The 18,531-nt window shown below is 42.3% G+C and overlaps 1 protein-coding gene across 2 annotated transcripts in view; it reads left to right on the top strand.

The window, feature by feature from the left end:
• UBA6 (ubiquitin like modifier activating enzyme 6) overlaps positions 1-18,531 on the top strand; it is a 262,135-nt gene that overhangs the window by 182,878 nt on the left and 60,726 nt on the right. For both annotated transcript variants that reach the window (XM_030190526.1, XM_030190525.1), the window contains 3 exons: positions 1,336-1,464; positions 5,362-5,413; positions 13,922-13,985. In XM_030190526.1, the coding sequence (XP_030046386.1) occupies positions 1,336-1,464; positions 5,362-5,413; positions 13,922-13,985 (245 nt within the window). The remainder of the gene's footprint in view (positions 1-1,335; positions 1,465-5,361; positions 5,414-13,921; positions 13,986-18,531) is intronic.

Below are 18,531 nucleotides of genomic sequence, written 5' to 3'. Positions count from 1 at the left end.
ATTTTTTTATAGTAGCAGTTAAGCTTAGAAAGCTGTGTAGGGCTTCCATGAAGGAACATAGGTATTACTGCTGCTCCCAGCTAGTCAGTATTTCTGTCTCCAGCAGATAGATGTTGGCTTATGAGAACGTGATCCAAGACTTGGGTAGATATTGTTGAAATAATAGTGGCAGTAATGCACTGCTCTCTGTTCACTTCTGTCTTTCCTCTGCAATAGACGTAACCTTCTGAAAGAGTAAATCTTTACTCTCCAGGCAAGAAAAACTCTGGCTACTAAATAACTATTAGACATAATAAATGTTTATTCAAATTGTCAAAGAAGCCAATCAGTAATTATTGAAATAGTAACAAATAAACTCCCAATACAGTATAATATGTAGCAAATAAAAACAGTTTTCCCTGGGAGCTGTCAGTATGTCCACCTGCTAGTGTAGGCACATTGAGGCTCACCATCCTCAGTTCTGTTTCCTCTTAAATACTTTCTTTTTCCTTTCTTCATTATCTTAATTATAATTACCCTTCCTACCTAATGAATATGCATCTTTCCAGAATATTCTGTTTCCTGTTATGAATCAAATTCTATCATTTATTCTCTTACTAGTAAAAAAGCCCCGTTTCGGATGCAAATGAAACGGGGGCTAGCAATGTTTTCTTCTGTGTGCATGTGGGAGTGTGTGTGTCCCTGCCCTCTGGCCTCTCTCCCCTCCCCACTCTGAGTCCTTCACTGTTACAGAGCCAGCGATTTGATTTCCTGCTCTGCTGTTTTCCTTCACTGACTGTTTGTGTTACAGAGAGGGCGGGGCAGACACTCATGGGGAAACCGGATATCTCTCCCCCTTCACACTTCCGGCTGGAGGCTTCATAGAACGTTGGTGTTGCTTTTATATAGAGAGATTATATTGGCAGTTAGGGCCTGTCATGCATATAAGCATAAGTTTTCATTTGATAATGGGTATGTTACCAAGTTACAACCCCCACTCTCGTGCTAGGGCTATAGTTTTGCCCACGCCCACTCACTTCTCCTTCTGATTGTTTATCTGGATACAGCAGGTGTCCTTAGTCATAGGAGTCTCTGGCTCAGTTGCTGACCAGCAACTTATCACATGTTAGCACAGGTCAAAATGTCAAACCACAAATTTCTACAGCCTTAGAAAGGCACTTTTCAGAAAAAGCACATTTATAATTCTTTTGCAACTCTTTAAGTCTGCTCTCAGCTCAAGAGAAGCAAAATAGCTTATATTAAAACTAGAAATATGTATGCTTTGCACCTTTTCATGGCCTTTATGATATACATATCCAGCTGCCTTTGGTTCAGTTTTTGTTTGTCTCCCACTAGAGAATAGAGTCCGGGGAAAGTTTAGAAGGCTGTTATCAAGTTATAAAGTCACTAAGCAGAAGACCCAGGACTTGGTCACAGTGTGTGGAATTGGCAAGAATAAAGTTTGAAAAATACTTTAACCATAAGGTAAGTGTGTGAAGCAATATTGGTATAATCTAAATACATTAGGGAAGAAGGGGATTTTTGTTTTGTCATAGAACAGTGAGAAATCAATTCATGCGGATATTAGAAGACAGTCATTAATTATATCTTAATACATGTTTAATATATAAGTAATTCTTCTCACGAGATCTATTAAATGTAAGTGAAACATGCTCATGGAAATTTTTCACTTACATTTAATAGATCTTATGAGAAGAATTACCAACTTTTCAGATTTTTTTTTCCTGGAAACAAAGAGAAACTCTGAAATCGACAGCAAAAGATTGCTCAGTTTGTGCCTTTTTGTGGTGTAGACCACACTTGATGTAATGTTTTTCTTGTTTGGAGTCTCTTCCCCCCCCCCCCCCCCCAGTAAAGTTTAATATTGAAGTAAAGTTTAATATTGCCTTCACTGGCTGTCAGAACTGAAGTCACCTTGGAGCTGAACAGGCAGCAGTTAAAAGTTAGTAGCTGTGGATGTTATTAAACAGAGAATGAATGGAGAGCAACAGCATTGCAGCTGGAATGGAGCAGCTGAGTGCTTTCAGGAATAAATCTGACAGGAAGATCTTAACAGTTATCTGTGGGTGCCACCCAGTTCAGTTAGGCAGACAGCCCAGATAGAAATCTGGAAAATTGCCACGATCTTCATATCTGACTGAATTTAGTACTAGTTAGTATTTGTGCGAAATCAGTTTTCTCTTGCCTGTCTGCATTTTCTAAGGGGATCTTTTACAAAAGTGTGCTAGCGTTTTTAGCATGTGCTAACCATGTAGATGCCCATAATAATCCTTTAGGCATCTACACATTTAGCACATGCTAATTTTTAATGTGTGCTAAAAATTCTAGCGCACCTTTGTAAAAGGGGCCCTAAATCTTTTTATTTTCCTTGTTTATTAAAAACTTATTAGTGAGGGGAGAGCTCTCAAGTGTAGAGTCACAGTACTAGTCTTTAACCTAGTCCCTGACCCCCACTCCCTGCTTTAAGTTTGGTTGATCACTTCTGCAGTGGCACCATACAACTTGTGGAGGGTTTTGCCAGTTCACGCTATCATGGCGCTGCTTGTCAGGAGGCTCAAACTGCAGACTTGGAGGAAGGCCTTCATCTTCCACAGGAGAGTGATGACCTGTAGGCAGAAACATAAACAGCAGTATCTGACAAATCACCAAGGAAGTATCGCCTTCTCCCACAGCACTGATTTCTCCCCATTACTTTTGTTTCTTTAAAGTATACACTGTTACCTTTCCTCCCTCAACATATTTCTCTGGCATAGAAACTCTCACTGCAACCGTGCACATGATTTTCAGTGTACAACAGATCACTTGTGTTCCCCCTGTCACTTGACATGCTTGCCCTAAAGTGTTCTGTACCAACCCTCTCATGTGGTGTGCATCTAAGTGTCCATCTTTCCCTGCTCGGAAGGTGTATGCATTGTTGCTGCATGAAACTATCCCTACAGGCATGGTCCCTTCCTGCCCCTATCTAGTTTAGTTTCTTTGGCAACATAGTGCAAACAGTCAGTATTTTCCAAGAGAGGTAGGTGGTCTGCCTCAACCAGGCATTACCTCTATCTCCAGAGCCTCGACTTCAGGCTCTGAGGACAGTAAACCCATGTATTTAAAACAAGGTGTGCCTCCCCCAAGTGGGTGATTTTTCAGATTGGGTGCCACTTGTGGGTTTGCTCTGACCCAGTCTTTCAGAATACAAGAGGGTATATTCTTGCACGTACCCTCTTTTTTCAGTCTGTTTATGCACTGTCAGTCCTGAAGCTCTGGGATGCTAGGCAATATGGAAGATCCAGATTACTTCAAGTTCAGCAGCCCACTGTTACACGGTCTGCCTGATGAAGTGACTTCCATTGTCGCGGCAAATTTCTCGTGGTACCCCATTCATCATGATTGTCAGGGCTTATGGTGGTGCTCTTCTGGTCACAAATGACCACTGGAACCATTGCAGTGACCCCATATCGTTTTTTGTTGTCTTGTGGCAAAGGTTCAATGTAATCTACTAGTATTCATTTACTTGTGTGCAGGGATCATGTTTTTGCACTGCTGCTTGAGGCCTGCATTTTTGTGAGAGGCATGTCTCTTTGAAGGGCAAGAGATACTGTTTTGCATGGCATCTGCTTAATGTGACAAACTTCCTGCATGTGTTCATCAGGACTAAACATCCCACAGTATGTGTGCACTGGTTCACCCCCCCTCCCCCCAAGAGGATATCAGCACTCTGCATGCCCTTTGGCATGTCATAAACAAACACTGCAGTTGTAAATGAGGAAGAGGGTCCTACTGCCACTTGCCCTTGTAGACACTGTGCTGGGAGGCTGGCACTCCCACAACCATTTACAAAAGAGTTTCTCCCTTCAATTTCATTACACTGCCATTCAAAAGGATCTCTTCTGCTTCTCTATCAACCAAATCAAGCATTTGTGTGTCTCCCTGTGGCTCATAGCTTCGGTGAAGACCGAAGCAAAGAATTCATTTAATCTCTCCACTACCGCTTTGTCTTCCCTGATCGCCCCTTTTACCCCTCGGTCATCTAGCGGTCCAACCGATTCTTTTGCTGGCTTCTTGCTTTGAACATACCTAAAAAAAATTTTACTATGTGTTTTTCCATCCAACGTAATCTTTTTTTTAGTGTCGCTCTTTTCCTTCCTTATCAGCACTTTGCATTTGACTTGACATTCCTTATGCTGTTTCTTATTATTTTCAGTCAGTTCCTTCCATTTTCTGAAGGATTTTCTTTTAGCTCTAATAGCTTTCTTCACCTCACTTTTTAACCATGCCGGCTGTCGTTTGGTCTTCCTCCCTCCTTTTTTAATACACGGAATGTATTTGGCCTGGGCTTCCAAGATGGTGTTTTTGAACAGCATCCACGCCTGATGTAAATTTTTGACCCTCGCATCCGCTCCTCTAAGTTTGTTTTCACTGTTCTTCTCATTTTATCATAGTCTCCATTTTGAAAGTTAAATGCTAACGTATTGGATATCCTATGTATACTTACTCCAAAGCTAATATCAAATCTGATCATATTATGATCACTGTTATCAAGCGGCCCCATCACCATTATCTCCTGCACCAAATCATGCACTCCACCCTATCAACAGTCTTACCACCATGTTCTGGATAAGCTTTTAGACAACTCTGTAGGGATATAACATGCTGCAGTAAATCCAACTTAGAATTCACCAGGGCATATGTAACATTACATAAATCATGTCTTGATAAATCTGTCCCAAGGTAATACAACCGACACAAACCAAAGAAGGATAACTGAATTATTTTGAAACTACCACCTCAAACATGTTTCCTGAAAACCTAAAAACATTGCTCACATTTTATATTATGTTGACAAAACACTGCTGTGCTTTGCTCAATTTGTATTTGATTTTTAGTACTATCTATATTAAGCTAAAGAAGCGTTATTTAGGTAGCAGTGGGTTTAGGGCTACATTTTGATAAAATTTTTAATTGTGATTAATCATGAGATTAAAGGTATGTTTACCTTTGTTCTTACTGCAGCTCCTTCTGACTGTGGGCAAGTCACTTAACCCTCCATTACCCAGAGTCACAAGGAGCTGCAGTGGGGGCAAAAAATAATGTATCTTTAATCGCGATTACAAATTTTGATTGAAACGCAGCCTAAAAAAAAATGAAAGACTAAAAAGTAATGAAAAGATAAGAAATACAAAGTACAAATTGAAAAATTACAAGTTAAAGAATCTAAAACAGCATGTAGAATAGCGACAAACAGGCTTAGTTTTCACATCCTACTAAAGAAAACCAAGCCTAGTTTTAATGTTTTGAGGTGTGAAAGGGTCATGAACTGTTAAAATGTTAATGTATATGTAAAAATATTTCACTCAGCTTTTCCTTTCCCAGGCTCTTCAGCTTCTACATTCTTTCCCACTTGATACACGATTAAAAGATGGAAGTAAGTACCATGTTTCATAAACTTTTTCCTGCTCTTCACTGCCTTACGGAGAACCTGGTTTTGATTATGGAGTCAGATCTTTGCTTTTACAACATCAGTAGCCACCCTGGGGAATCAGTGTTCACAGCCCCTGAATGAGGAGTGCCTATAATTGCAGGGTTCCAGCTGCAGCCTTGGTGCATAGCCTCCAGTTGAGGCATTTGCTGCAATAACTGAGCTGAGTGAGCAGAAAAAGTTTGCTCAATAAGGCATCTTTTGGAAACTACTGCATTAAAGATATTACTTCATAGCTTGGCGATTAATAGATTGAACTATTGTAATGCCTTGTTAGTAAGCTGTCCAAATTATCAGAGTTTACAAATTATACAGAATACTACAGTTCTTCTGCTTTATGGAGTTAAAGCAAATGCACATGTTACTCCTTTCTTGTATGAACAGCCTTGGCTGCTAGTCTCAGCTCGTTTGAAGTATTTAAAAAGTGTATTCTTTCAGACTTGACTTAACCTTTAATCCTACAGTGCCAACTGGTAAAACTTGCTTTACTGCATCCTAAGGTTGCTGATCCACAGAATCTTTTAGGACTGTAGTAGTGCTACAATTTGACAAATTTGACGTAAAGAATGGGCCTTGGCCCAGCAAACCGAGACACCTTGGGGGATCCCAGTGGTGTGTGGAAGAGGAACTATAATCCCAACCAACCAAAGAGAAGATAAAAGTGCAAGAGGTCAAATATCTACCTAACAGTACTTAAATGATCACCTCACCACTATACCAAAGCTACCTCCAGCACCCTCAGATTACCCTTTGGAACTATAGATCAGCTGCTAAGAAATCCTCAGTGATCCATGACATCTTTGGGGGGGGGGGGGGGAGGTTTCCACTGGATGAACGATGCCCAACAGATTTCTTCATCCAACATCAATCAAGACCAGGAAGACAGAGTGGAGGGGCACCAGCCCTGATTCGGGATACAATCAAGCTGCACAGAATTGCCATTCCCTAGCTAAATGAATTGGAATCCAGCTAAAAGAGAAACCAATCTGTCTGCTCATGGTATACTGATCACCTCATAATACATGATATGTGCAAGAACTCCTTGATCTGAGAACACAGATGACCATGAATTACCCTAGCTTGGTGATCATAGGAGACTTCGATCTACATATTGAAATCCCAGGTACCACCACCATAGCTGTCTTCATGGTCATGGTGGCAACACTAGGATTCACACAGGTGATCAATTCTCCATGAAAAGGGTTTGGTTTTTTTTTTTTTTTCTAGTTTCGCTAGATGAAGCAGTTCCTTTTGATACTTTGAATCATGCTATATTACTGAATTCTTTAAATTCATTTATATCGGGCAAGGTGTTACCTTGGTTTACAATCTTTTTTAGATGAGCGTGAATTGCAAGGATTTTTTTTGTTTCTATTCTAAATCAGACTGGATGGCCTTGGTTTTGGGGGTACCACAAGGTTCCTTTTTATCTGCTTTGTTGTTCCTTTTTATGTTTCCAGTATGTAGACTTTTAATCTTGGTATTCGTTATCGTTTGCATTTAAATGACTTAGTTCTTTTTTTTCTGTACCTGATAGGATTGAGGAATGTTTTCAATTCATGGAACTTCATATAAAAACAGTTCGAGCCTGGATGACTGCTAATGATTTATCTCTGATTGTGGCAAAAACTCAAATTCTCTGGTTATTTTCTTTTGATGAAACAAAATCAGCTTCCAATTTTTGTTTTAGAGATGTTAACCTTCCTATTTTAAATTTAGTTTAGGAGTGATTTTAGATTTGTCTGTCATTTAAGCAACAAGCCACACACCAGACCATCATACTGTGCCTCTAGTAGGCAAAAATTAGTTGACAGCAAATGTCTTAGGGCCTGCCACAACTAGCGATAAAGGTGGAACTAAAGTTGCCCACCACAGCACTTGACACACATGTAAGGTCTATGCAAGCTGCTACCTAGTTCCGGGGGGGGGGGGGGGGAACATACTGGACTCCAGTCTCCCTTTCCACTTCCTTCTCCCAGATTATGGCATCTGGGAGTACAGCTGTACCTGAGCTGACTTATGAGACCAGATATTTTTTTGACCCAATTAAGCAATTTAAATTATTGTGCAATGTGTAATTCCTGACCTATCTTTGTCAGTATGTTGGTGTATTGTAACCCGCATTGAACTGTTCAGGTATATGCGGGCTAGAAGCAATGCATAACATAACATGTTGCCTTGCCAGGTCTTGTGGCCAGGCTGACCTCTCAGTTGGCGAGGAGATGGCCAAGACAACTGTCTGAGAGACATGTGCAGGGAATGTGGCCGGTGCATGAACATGTCTCTCTGACAGATTCCTGGCCCAGCTCCTTTCCAGCTGAGGGGCCAGCCTGCTCCCAGGACCTGGCAGGGCAATATCTGGCCTCTGGACTCAGCTCTGGAGAGTCATGAGCTCAGCCAGTGTCTCTTTGGGGATTAAGGGAAGGTTTTGAAGCTGAAATGAACAAAGGAGATTATCTCCTAATATAGATACAGTTACCTAAACATGAGAATACAAAGCAGATCATAGAAACAGCATTGTGGGTCACAGTATGGAGCAGACTGCCCCCCTGCATCACCATTGCACTCTGTAGCCATCTGTCCCCTGGGGGTTCACAATCTTGCTAAGTATGTAAAAAGAATTGAAGCGGTGCAAAGAAAAGCTACAAGAATGGTATGGGATTTGCGTTACAAGACATATCAGGAGAGACTTGCTGACCTGAACATCTATACCCTGGAGGAAAGGAGAAAAGAGTGATATGATACAGACGTTCAAATATTTGAAAAGTATAAATCCGCAAATGAACCTTTTCCGTAGATGGGAAGGCGGTAGAACTAGAGGACATGAAATGAGATTGAAGGGGGGCAGACTCAAGAAAAATGTCAGGAAGTATTTTTTCACGGAGAGTGGATACTTGGAATGCCCTCCCGCGGGAGGTGGTGGAGATGAAAACGGTAACGGAATTCAAACATGCATGGGATAAACATAAAGGAATCCTGTTCAGAAGGAATGGATCCTCAGAAGCTTAGCCAAGATTGGGTGGCGGAGCCGGTGGTGGGAGGCGGGTTTAGTGCTGGGCAGACTTCTATGGTCTGTGCCCTGAAAATGGCAGATACAAATCAAGGTAAGGTATACCCAAAAAGTAGCAGATATGAGTTTATCTTGTTGGGCAGACTGGATGGACCATCCAGATCTTTTTTTCTGCCGTCATCTACTATGTTATGTTACTATCCTATACCAATGATGCCAACAGATATCTGGTCTGAGAGAAAGCTGGGTTGATGGGACTGCATGGTCTCTGACATTAACTTTGGGGCAAACCTAGCATGCTGGTCTCCCAGTCCAGCTCCTTGCTGGAGGCTGGAACCAAGTTCCCATCACAGATGTCCCTTGCCAAAAATCCTAGGGTAGATATTTGCACTGCTGGCCCCAGGTGGAGGGCTACATCTACTGATGTCGGCCACAATTTCCCTACTCTAAGCATTTCCCTGTCTGTTGTGACAGCTTGCAAGAGGAGACCAGACCCATAACCCCCCTTCACCCTGCAGCCCCCCCCCCCCCCACACTCTTTTAGCAGATTGGCTAGAGCTCCTCAAAGTTATGGTGTGTTGTCTCGCACTAGTCATGCAGCTGGTACCATACTATAGTTCACTCTGTTCTGCATGCTTCCCTGCCCACAACTAACAAACTGCTGCTTCAAATCTACATGTTTACAGCAACGGTGGATATTGGAGGGGAGGGAAGGGAAAACAAACTAAATACAACTATGGGGGATATATATATGAGGAAGGAAAGGAACTGTTATACACATGCCTGTTCTCTCACAATAGCAATCAGTCAGGTAGTAAGCAGCAGGTGCCCTTGTCTTTATAGCAAAGACTAGAGTTTACTCTGTGTTCAGCAGACCAGAGGGCAGGGGAATAGTGTAGGCATCAGCCAGGAGCCGCCTGCAGGGAAGAAAGAGCATAAACAGTTACTGGAGGAACCCTCCCCCTCGCAAAGGATTTTGCAGATGCCCTATAGAGGGTGAGGGGCCCTACCTCAGGGCCTACCGAACATGAGGGACCGGACAGGGATGACATTAGAACATAAGAATAGCCATAGTGGGTCAGACCAATGATCCATCTAGCCCAGTATCCTGCTTCCAGCAGTGGCCAATTTAGGTCACAAGTATTTGACAGAATCCCAAATAGTATCAAGATTCATGCTACTAACCCCAGGGATAAGCAGTGACTTCCCCATGTCTATCTCAGTATCAGACTATGGACTTTTCCTCCAGGAACTTGTCCAAACTTTTTTTTTTTTAAATCCAGATAGATACACTAACTGATACCACATCCTATGGCAATGAGCTCTAGAACTTAACTGTTTGTTGAGTGAAAAAATATTTCCTCCTGTTAGTTTTAAAAGTAGTACCTTGTAACTTCCTCGAGTATCGACATAATCGACAAAGCCGATTTTGGGCGTCCTTAACTGCTTTCCGTCGCGGGGACAACCAAAGTTCCCAGGGGCGTGTCGGAAGCATAGCGAAGGCGGGACTGGGGCATGCTTAACACATGGGCGTCCTCGGCTGATAATGGAAAAAAGAAGGGCGTCCCTGACGAGCACTTGGCCAACTTTACTTGGTCCATTTTTTCTTGCGACCAAACCTCAAAAAGGTGCCCAAACTGACCGGATGACCTCCCCTTACTCCCCCAGTGGTCACTAACCCCCTCCCACCCTAAAAAAAACTTTAAAAATATTTTTTGCCAGCCTCAAATGTCATACCCAGCTCCCTGACAGCAGTATTCAGGTCCCTGGAGCAGTTTTAGTGGGTACTGCAGTGCACTTCAGGCAGGCTGACCCAGGCCCATCCTCCCCCTACCTGTTATACTTGTGGTGGTAAATGTGAGCCCTTCAAAACCCACCAGAAACCCACTGTACCCACATGTAAGTGCCCCCCTTCACCCTTTAGGGCTATGGTAGTGTTACAGTTGTGGAGAATGGGTTTTGGGGGGCTCAGCACCCAAGGTAAAGGAGCTATGCACCTGGGAGCAATTTCTGAAGTCCACTGCAGTGGCCCCTAGGGTGCCCAGTTGGTGTCCTGGCATGTCAGGGGGACCAGTACACTACGAATGCTGGCTCCTCCCATGACCAAAGGGCTTGGATTTGGTCGTTTCTGAGATGGGCGTCCTCGGTTTCCATTATCGCCGAAAACCGAAGACGACCATCTCTAAGGTCGACCTAAATGTTGAGATTTGGGCATCCCCAACAATATTATCAAAAGGAAAGATGACCGGCCATCTTGTTTCGATAATACGGGTTTCCCCACCCCTTCGCAGGGACGTCCTGCGAGGACGCCCTCAGGAAAACTTGGGCACCCCGTTCGATTATGCCCCTCCACGTATTTTGTAGACCTCTATTGTATCCCCCCTCAACTGTCTCTCTTCCAAGCTGAAAAGTCCTAACCTTTTAAGCCTTTCTTCATATGAGAGGAGTTCCATTCCCTTAATCATTTTAGGCACCCTTCTTTGAAGCTCTTCTAATTCTGCTATATCTTTAAGATACGGTGACCTGAATTGCACACAATACTTGAGGTGTAGTCGCACCAAGGAGCGATACAGAGGCATTATAGTATTCTGTTCACACTTTCATATCTCATTACTGCTTCAAGAAAGAAGCCCAGAAAATGATGGCTGATGAGACATTCTGGCCTATCAATTTTGACCATCCATACTAGCTACTAAATTGCTACAGTTCCTTCCTTTCCCTTAGAGAGATTCTCTGTGCTTGTCTCATGCTTTTTTGAATTCAGATAATTGCCTCAATTCTACCACCACCTCCGCAACATCCGCAACACTTCAGTTTAGAAATATTTCCTTAGATTTACTCTTCATTCTGTTACCTTTCACCTTCATCCTGTTCCCCCTTGTTTCGGAGCTTCCTTTCAATTGAAAGAGGTGTATATCATGTTCATTTATACCACAAAGTTATTGTCTTTTATATTTCCCTTCTCCATCCAAAGCATCCTTATTGAAATGTTTAAGTCTGTGATCTTGTTGCTTTATGATGACTACTGACTATTTTAATAGTTGCCCTCTGGACCAACTCCATTCTTTTATTTATTTATAATTTTTCATTTTACAAGGGTCACTTGCAAACAGTAATACAGAGATGATTGCACATTAATACAATATAAGAAGAAAACAATCCCAACTAGATATATGGATTATATACAATCTTTCTCTTTCTTAGACCACAAAGTGAAGAAAAATAGGGAGAGTGAAATAAGACAAGGAGATCAATTAAACAGAAAAAGGAAAACATGGTATTAACCTGATTATCCCCAGATATTACTCATCTAATTCATTATTCCACATTGATCATCTGGTTGGCTTCCTCAAGACCAAATACGGCGTATAGTCAATTCATTTCATTGAGAACATACGTATTATCCAGGTTTTAGTTAGAAATAATACATCTGATTACATTCTCTCTCTTTTAAAAACCAGAAATTATTTAAATGATACATATACTCAAGTCTCTAATTCAAATCCCACTGATTAAAGCAATCCCAGTTTTCACAGGCTTCACTCCTTTCAAAGTAACAATTAAGGAAATATTTCTGAGGAAAACTTTAGAAGTCATACCTGGAACTCTGGGAAAAACAATAATGTCGACATTAATCATCCACAAAAACATCCATCTTATTATTCAAAGTTTCTGGTCCATTATCATTTTCAAGATCATAACCATTTCTTGCTTGTATAGAACTTCATCTGTCATATCAATTTTTTCACTCTCAGCGGGTTCAGTCAAATTATCCATGCAACTCTCCAATAAGATCATATCTGAAACAGTTATTTACTACCACCGTTAGGTCCCGAAGCGCCTTCCAGATGGTACTCAATGTAACCTCCACGGAAGCCAAAAACTCCAAGATGATTTCTCTTGAGGTGTTTAGGAGTGGTTCCGCCGATTCGGGTTCTGCTGTAAACGTCCTCCGTTTCAGCATATGCCTCTAACTCCTCCACTCCTTTGGACATGGTGGTTGAATAATTCGGGAGCAATGGAGTTGTTTTTCCAGGTCCAAAAGCATCGACGCTCCTTCGCCGGCGCTAATCAAAGGACTCGCCAACCCTTTCATCTGTGGGCAGTTCGATGTGCAGTGGTCCCGCACTTGCTGCTCAGGGGACAAAACGCTGGCCTTTCGGTGGACCACCGGTTGTTCCCTTTCTCTCAGTTAAGGAAAATGCAATTGCAGAGAGGAAATTTACATAAAGAAGACAAAACCTCAGAGGGCAGCTGGGCCGTTGGACATACGAACTCCAGGTCACCATCTCACCACTCTCCCAGTTTGGGACACTCTTGTCTGGTTTCTCCTCAGAGGCCTGTCTGAAATGGGTAGCCCTTCAGCATAGCCCTCTGAGTCATTGAAACACAGAAGCCCCTCCACCACTACAAGGTGGTGTCCCTTCGGAGGGGGGACCAACACCATTCTGTTTATATCTTTTTGATAGTGCAGTCAACAAAATTATACACAGTACTTAGGTCTCACCATAGACTTATACAGAGGCATGATACCTCCTTTTTCCTGCTGGCCATTTCTTTTCTACTTGTAGCCAAGCATTCATCTGACACTTGCCATCACTTCTCTACCTGTTTGATCTCTTTAGATCATCAGATAAAACCCACAATTGTGTTGTTTCATTCACAGATGTACTTCACGCCCTATGCTGTGCTGCTGTCTTGGGTTTTTGCAGCTGAAATGCATGACCCTTCATTTTTTAGCATTAAATTTTAGCTGCTAATTCATAGATCATTCTTCATTTCATTAGATCCCCCCTTATGATGATCACCTCTTTACCCTATTGGAGATTTTATCATCTGCAAAGAGGCAAACCTTACCAAAAATCCCCTCCATGATACTACTTATATAAACTTTAAAGAACTAGACCAAGAGCCAATCCTGTGTTACACCACTGGTAATGCTTAGAGTGAACTCCATTTTAACATTACCCTTTGTCACCTCCCACTCAACCAGTTTTAACCCAGTCGTTTTAGGGCTTGTGCAAAGGCTGCTTGGATTATCTATGAGTCACTTCTGTGGGGCCGTTTCAAAGGCTTTGCTGAAATCTAAATACACCACATCTAGCATGCACCCTCTATCCAGCTCTCTGGTCATCCAGTCAAAGAAATTAGACTTGTCTGACAGGATCTACCTCTGGTAAAACCATACTGCTTAGTTTTCTGCTTCAGGTTTCTCCAGTCCAGGCTTCATGCAGTGACATCATCCACTTCTGAGAACTGATATCTTCCAGTTCTCAATGAACGTTATGTTTCAGATAAGCAACTTTGCTTTCATTTCTTTCCTTTTTTGTCGTTGCAGTTTTTGTCTTAGGAATGTTAAACATTTTTATAACCTAAAAATGTAGGAAAAGTCACTTAGCATTTTTATTAGGTATTAACTTTGTAAATGTTTCTCCAACTACTAGGTTTATTTTGGCAATCACCAAAGAGGCCGCCTTCTTCAGTACAGTTTGAGCTTAATGATCCATTGTAAGTATTTTGATATGTTGCATGAAATTTAAACAGAGTATACTGCAAATTAGCTGGCAGGAGGAAATGAGTAATTATCAGAAAGTGAACTTGGTTTTCATGATCAAGAACTGCATGTATGCTAACATGCTTAAGATTGTCATCAGTGTGAGGTAACTTGCAATAAGGTCATTTAAAGTGGGGATGTTGTGTGTGTGTGTTTTTTAATAAAAAATATTCTTCAAGGACAAGCAGGCCAGAGGTACTGTATATGTGAGTGATGTCATCTGATGGAGCCTGGTGCGGATGCTGCCTAGCATGTATTGCGTTTAAAGAATTCTAGCAGTGTCCCACCACGCTTGCGCGGGCGCCTTCCCATCCAGTGCGTGAGCTTTGTTTCTTCAGTCTCTTATTTTCCATGGAGCAAGGTTGTTGCATTTTTTTCTGTCTCCTTTCAATGCTGTTTTTGGAGTGCCTTCCCGTGCAGGTATATAATTTTTTTTCCTTATTTACCTCATATTTTAGTTCCCTTTCTTGTGATTTTCTGAATGTTTTTGGCCCTTAAAATTTTCTTTATTTTTGTCGTGACTCTTTAGGCCTGCTGAGGTCTGAGCACCAGCCTCAATTTCAGTCTAGACCCTTTTTTATCTCAAAATTGAAGAGTTTAATTTAGCTGCAGTTCTTTTTCTTTTTTTTAATGTTGAACATCCCCATTGGCTTCAAAAAGTGCATGCAATGTAATAGGGTGATTTCTATCGTGGGCCTGCACAGTTGGTGCATTGGGTGCTTAGGACCTGACCATAAGGCTGATTCTTGTTCTTTGTTTGCAAATGCAGCTAAGAACACAGAGAGCATATCAGGTCCAGTAGGAGAAACGTTTTGGTGCTCGAAGGCTGGTACAACAGCATAGGCACTGGAAGCATCGACCTTGATGGCTGCCTAGACTGCTTCTACCACTAGGAGTGTACCGACTTCGAGAAGGTCGTCACCTCCCTCGACTTTGAGCGCTGTTAGTAAGCCCCAGTACTGGTCAGCATCAAACCCGACACCGAGAATGTGCATGGATTCGACATCATCCGCATGGGTATCAGCCGTCTTCAAAGCAGGGTGCAGGGAACTCTGGGGCATCAGCATTGCAGGCACCCAAGAGGCGTCAGTGCTAAGAGGACCGCTCTCCATCCTTGGTGGAGGTACTGATGCAGTGGTCTCCAGGCAGCTAGGTCTCTGCTTCTGGTTCAACACCAACTGTTCCCCAGGCTGTTCCTGAACCGGCCCCCCAAGCCTTTACCGATGGCTAACTTCAATGAATGGTACCGGGCCGTGCTCAAGGAGAAGCTGGCACAGATGTTTCAGGTCCACACTGCTCAAGCATTGAGGGCACTTGTACCATCTGCAGCTCAACTTCAACTCTTTCCTGAAACCCAGTCAGTTTATGTGGAGCTGTCTTTGACACCCCACGGAGTGTCAACATCGATCCATGTGGGTCTACTCTTGATGTTAAGAGAGGAAGCTTCCCTGGAGTCTGAGAGTAAGGCTGTACCTTTGTGCCCTTCAGGGTGTGGGCAAGTTCGCATTGAGCTTGAGCAGGTACAGACTCACTGAGTCCATCCAGAGTACTTCAAGGAGTACTCTGGAGCATTTATAGGAGTCGGAGGAGGATCCACATTTCCTCAGAGGAGGAGTCCTATGGTATCCTTTCTGACTTCTCCCTGCCACAAGAGAGACATAAATCCCCATCTGAGGGTCTCTTTACCAGATTTGGTAAGGAGATGGCTTCTGCCATCCCATTTAAGTTGGAAACAGAGGAGGAGCCCAGGGCTGAGATGCTTATCGGTCTTGGGCTATCAATCTCCTTCCAAAGAAGGCGTCATGGTTCCATTACACCCTATCCTGAAGGATGCACTAATGAAGAACTAGAAAGCTTTCAGAGATTGGCTGCTGAACCAAATTGTTCACATAGTACATCGTAACCTGGTTGTTGGTATGAATGAGAACAAGCAGTGGATACAGGATAAGAACATAAGTATTGCCATACTGGGACAGACTGAAGATCCATCAAGCCCAGTATTCTGTTTCCAACAGTGGCCAGTCCAGGTCACAAGTGCCTAGCAAGATCCCATAACAGTAAAACAGATATGCTGCTTATCCTAGAAATATTCAGTGGAGTTTCTCATCCATCTTAATAATGGCTTATGGACTTTTAGGAAATTATCCAAACCCTTTTAAAACCCTGCTAAGCTAACTGCTTTTACCACATTCTCTGGTAACGAATTCCAGAGTTTAATTACACGAGTGGAGAAATAGTTTCCCCAGTTGTTTTAAATTTATTGCTTAGCAGCTTCAATTCGTGCCCCCTAATCCTAGTATTTTTGGAAAGAGTAAACAAACGATTCACATCTACCCGTTCCACTCCACTCGGTATTTTATAGACGTTTATCATATTGCCCCTCAGCCAACTCTTCTCCAAGCTGAACAGCCCTAGCCACTTTAGCCTTTCCTCATAGGAAGGTTGTCCCATCCCCTTCATCATTTTTGTTGCCCTTCTCTGTATCTTTCCTGAGATGCGCTGACCAGAATTGCACACAGTATTCAAGGTGCAGTCGCACCATGGAGCGATACAAAGACATTATAACATTCTCATTTTTGTTTTCCATTCCTTTCCTAATGATTCCTAACATTTTATTTGTTTTTTTAGCCGATGCTGCACACTGAACTGAGGATTTCAATATATCATCTGTGTCACCTAGATGCTTTTCCTGGACAGTGACTCCTATTGTGAAACCTTGCTTCATATAGCTATAGTTTGGGTTCCTCTTTCCCACATGCACCACTTTGCATTTGCTCATATTAAATATCTGCCATTTGGATGCCCAGTCTCATAAGGTCCTCTTGCAATTTTTCACAATCCTCTTGGATTTAACAACTTTGAATAACATTTGTGTCATTAGCAAATTTAATTACCTCACTAGTTATTCCCATCTCTAGATCATTTATAAATGTTAAAAAGCAGCGGTCCCAGCACAGACCCCTGGGGAACCCCACTATCTACCCTTCTCCATTGAGAATACTGATCATTTAACCCTATCCCTTGTGTCAAGAAGCAGTGGGGATTGCATATATTTTGCTTATGCCCAGGCTGGGATGAATCTTGAGGGTCACGTCATGGCTCATAATGTTGGATCTATAGCTATATTGGTGTCCCACAGCCTCCATTGAGGAGATTTGCAAAGCTGTGACGTTCTCATCTCACTACTGCCTTGAGCAGGATACTTGACGTGATAGCCAGTTTGATCAGAGTTTGTTTGGTGTCTAGAATCCAACTCCCCCCTCCTAGGTCCAGTTTTGTTCTGTTCCAGGCTGTACCTTCACAGCCAGTTTGTGTATAGTTTCAGGTTAATTGGCTTCTAGGCCTCGACATTTTGCGTCCCTATTGTCCTAGCGTTGTTGTTCTCGGTTAGCCTGGTAGCTAGGGATTCTCACATGTTTGTTATTTTTGACTGGATATACAGCCTTAGCTTAGAAAAGATCAAAGCAGTTAATAATACATAAAATTTACATAAAATCATAAAAGAAAGGAACTTCAATTAAAAATAGGAGAATACCTCTAATATGCTTGTCCGCTGAGAAAGCGAAGATGCTCACTTGTGGCAGATGTTCTCAGAGGACAACAGACTAAGTATTTTCACATATCCTGCCACCTCCCTTTGGAGCTGTTGTCATTTTACTGCGGGACCTGCACTCGTGCATCGGGCAGGAAGGCACCATGCATGTGTTGTGGGACGCTGCTAGAACTTTCTTAAAGCAGTATGCACTAGACAGTGTCCGCACTGGGCTCTGTTAAATGTCGTCCACATGGGAATATTTGGCCTGCTGGCCTTGATGAACAACTGCCACAGGTGAACATATTTGCTTTACAGTAAATGAAAACTTATAATGGTCATCAAAATCTGTGATTTCTGGAAATGGTATCTGTTTCTAAAATCAGCTGTTTTTATAATTTAGCAGTGTGCTATGATGGTATGACTTCTGAAATCACTATTGGAGTACACTTTATTTCACTGAACTGTTCCGATGTCATTGTTATCATGCATTTTCTTTCATATATGGGGGTGCAGTGATGTAGTAACACAGAAAAACACATGAAATAACTTTGTATTTTGAAAGGTAAATGCTATGGGTGGGCCTGGTGCCTCAGTTGTGCTAGAGGACCTGGCTTCAGTTTTTATTTCCAACTTGGTCAGGCTTGAGACTGCTAGGGGAGTTGAGGGGAGGGAGGTGAGTGGGTATTGGTCATTGCACAACAGTGATACCTAGTTAACTTTAATTTGATATTCTGGAATATACAAGAAAGCTTGAAGTGGATGCCATAAAACCATATATACAAACATCAACATCTTCACTGGTTCATTTATAAATAGTCTTCACTTGTTCATTCAAACCCATAATTTAAATTATATTTGAACTTATCTTATTTTCTTTAGTTTTGTCGGACCCAGGGGTTCTACTGCCCGACATGCACGTTTTGCCCAGAAGCGAGCTGTCTCAAGGACATCCCCCTGTAGTCTTT

The sequence above is a fragment of the Microcaecilia unicolor genome, chromosome 2, assembly GCF_901765095.1.
Source record: "Microcaecilia unicolor chromosome 2, aMicUni1.1, whole genome shotgun sequence".
NCBI lineage: Eukaryota > Metazoa > Chordata > Amphibia > Gymnophiona > Siphonopidae > Microcaecilia > Microcaecilia unicolor.
The sequence above is the reverse complement of the archived record's forward strand: the minus strand, read 5'-3'. Positions and strand labels throughout refer to the sequence as shown.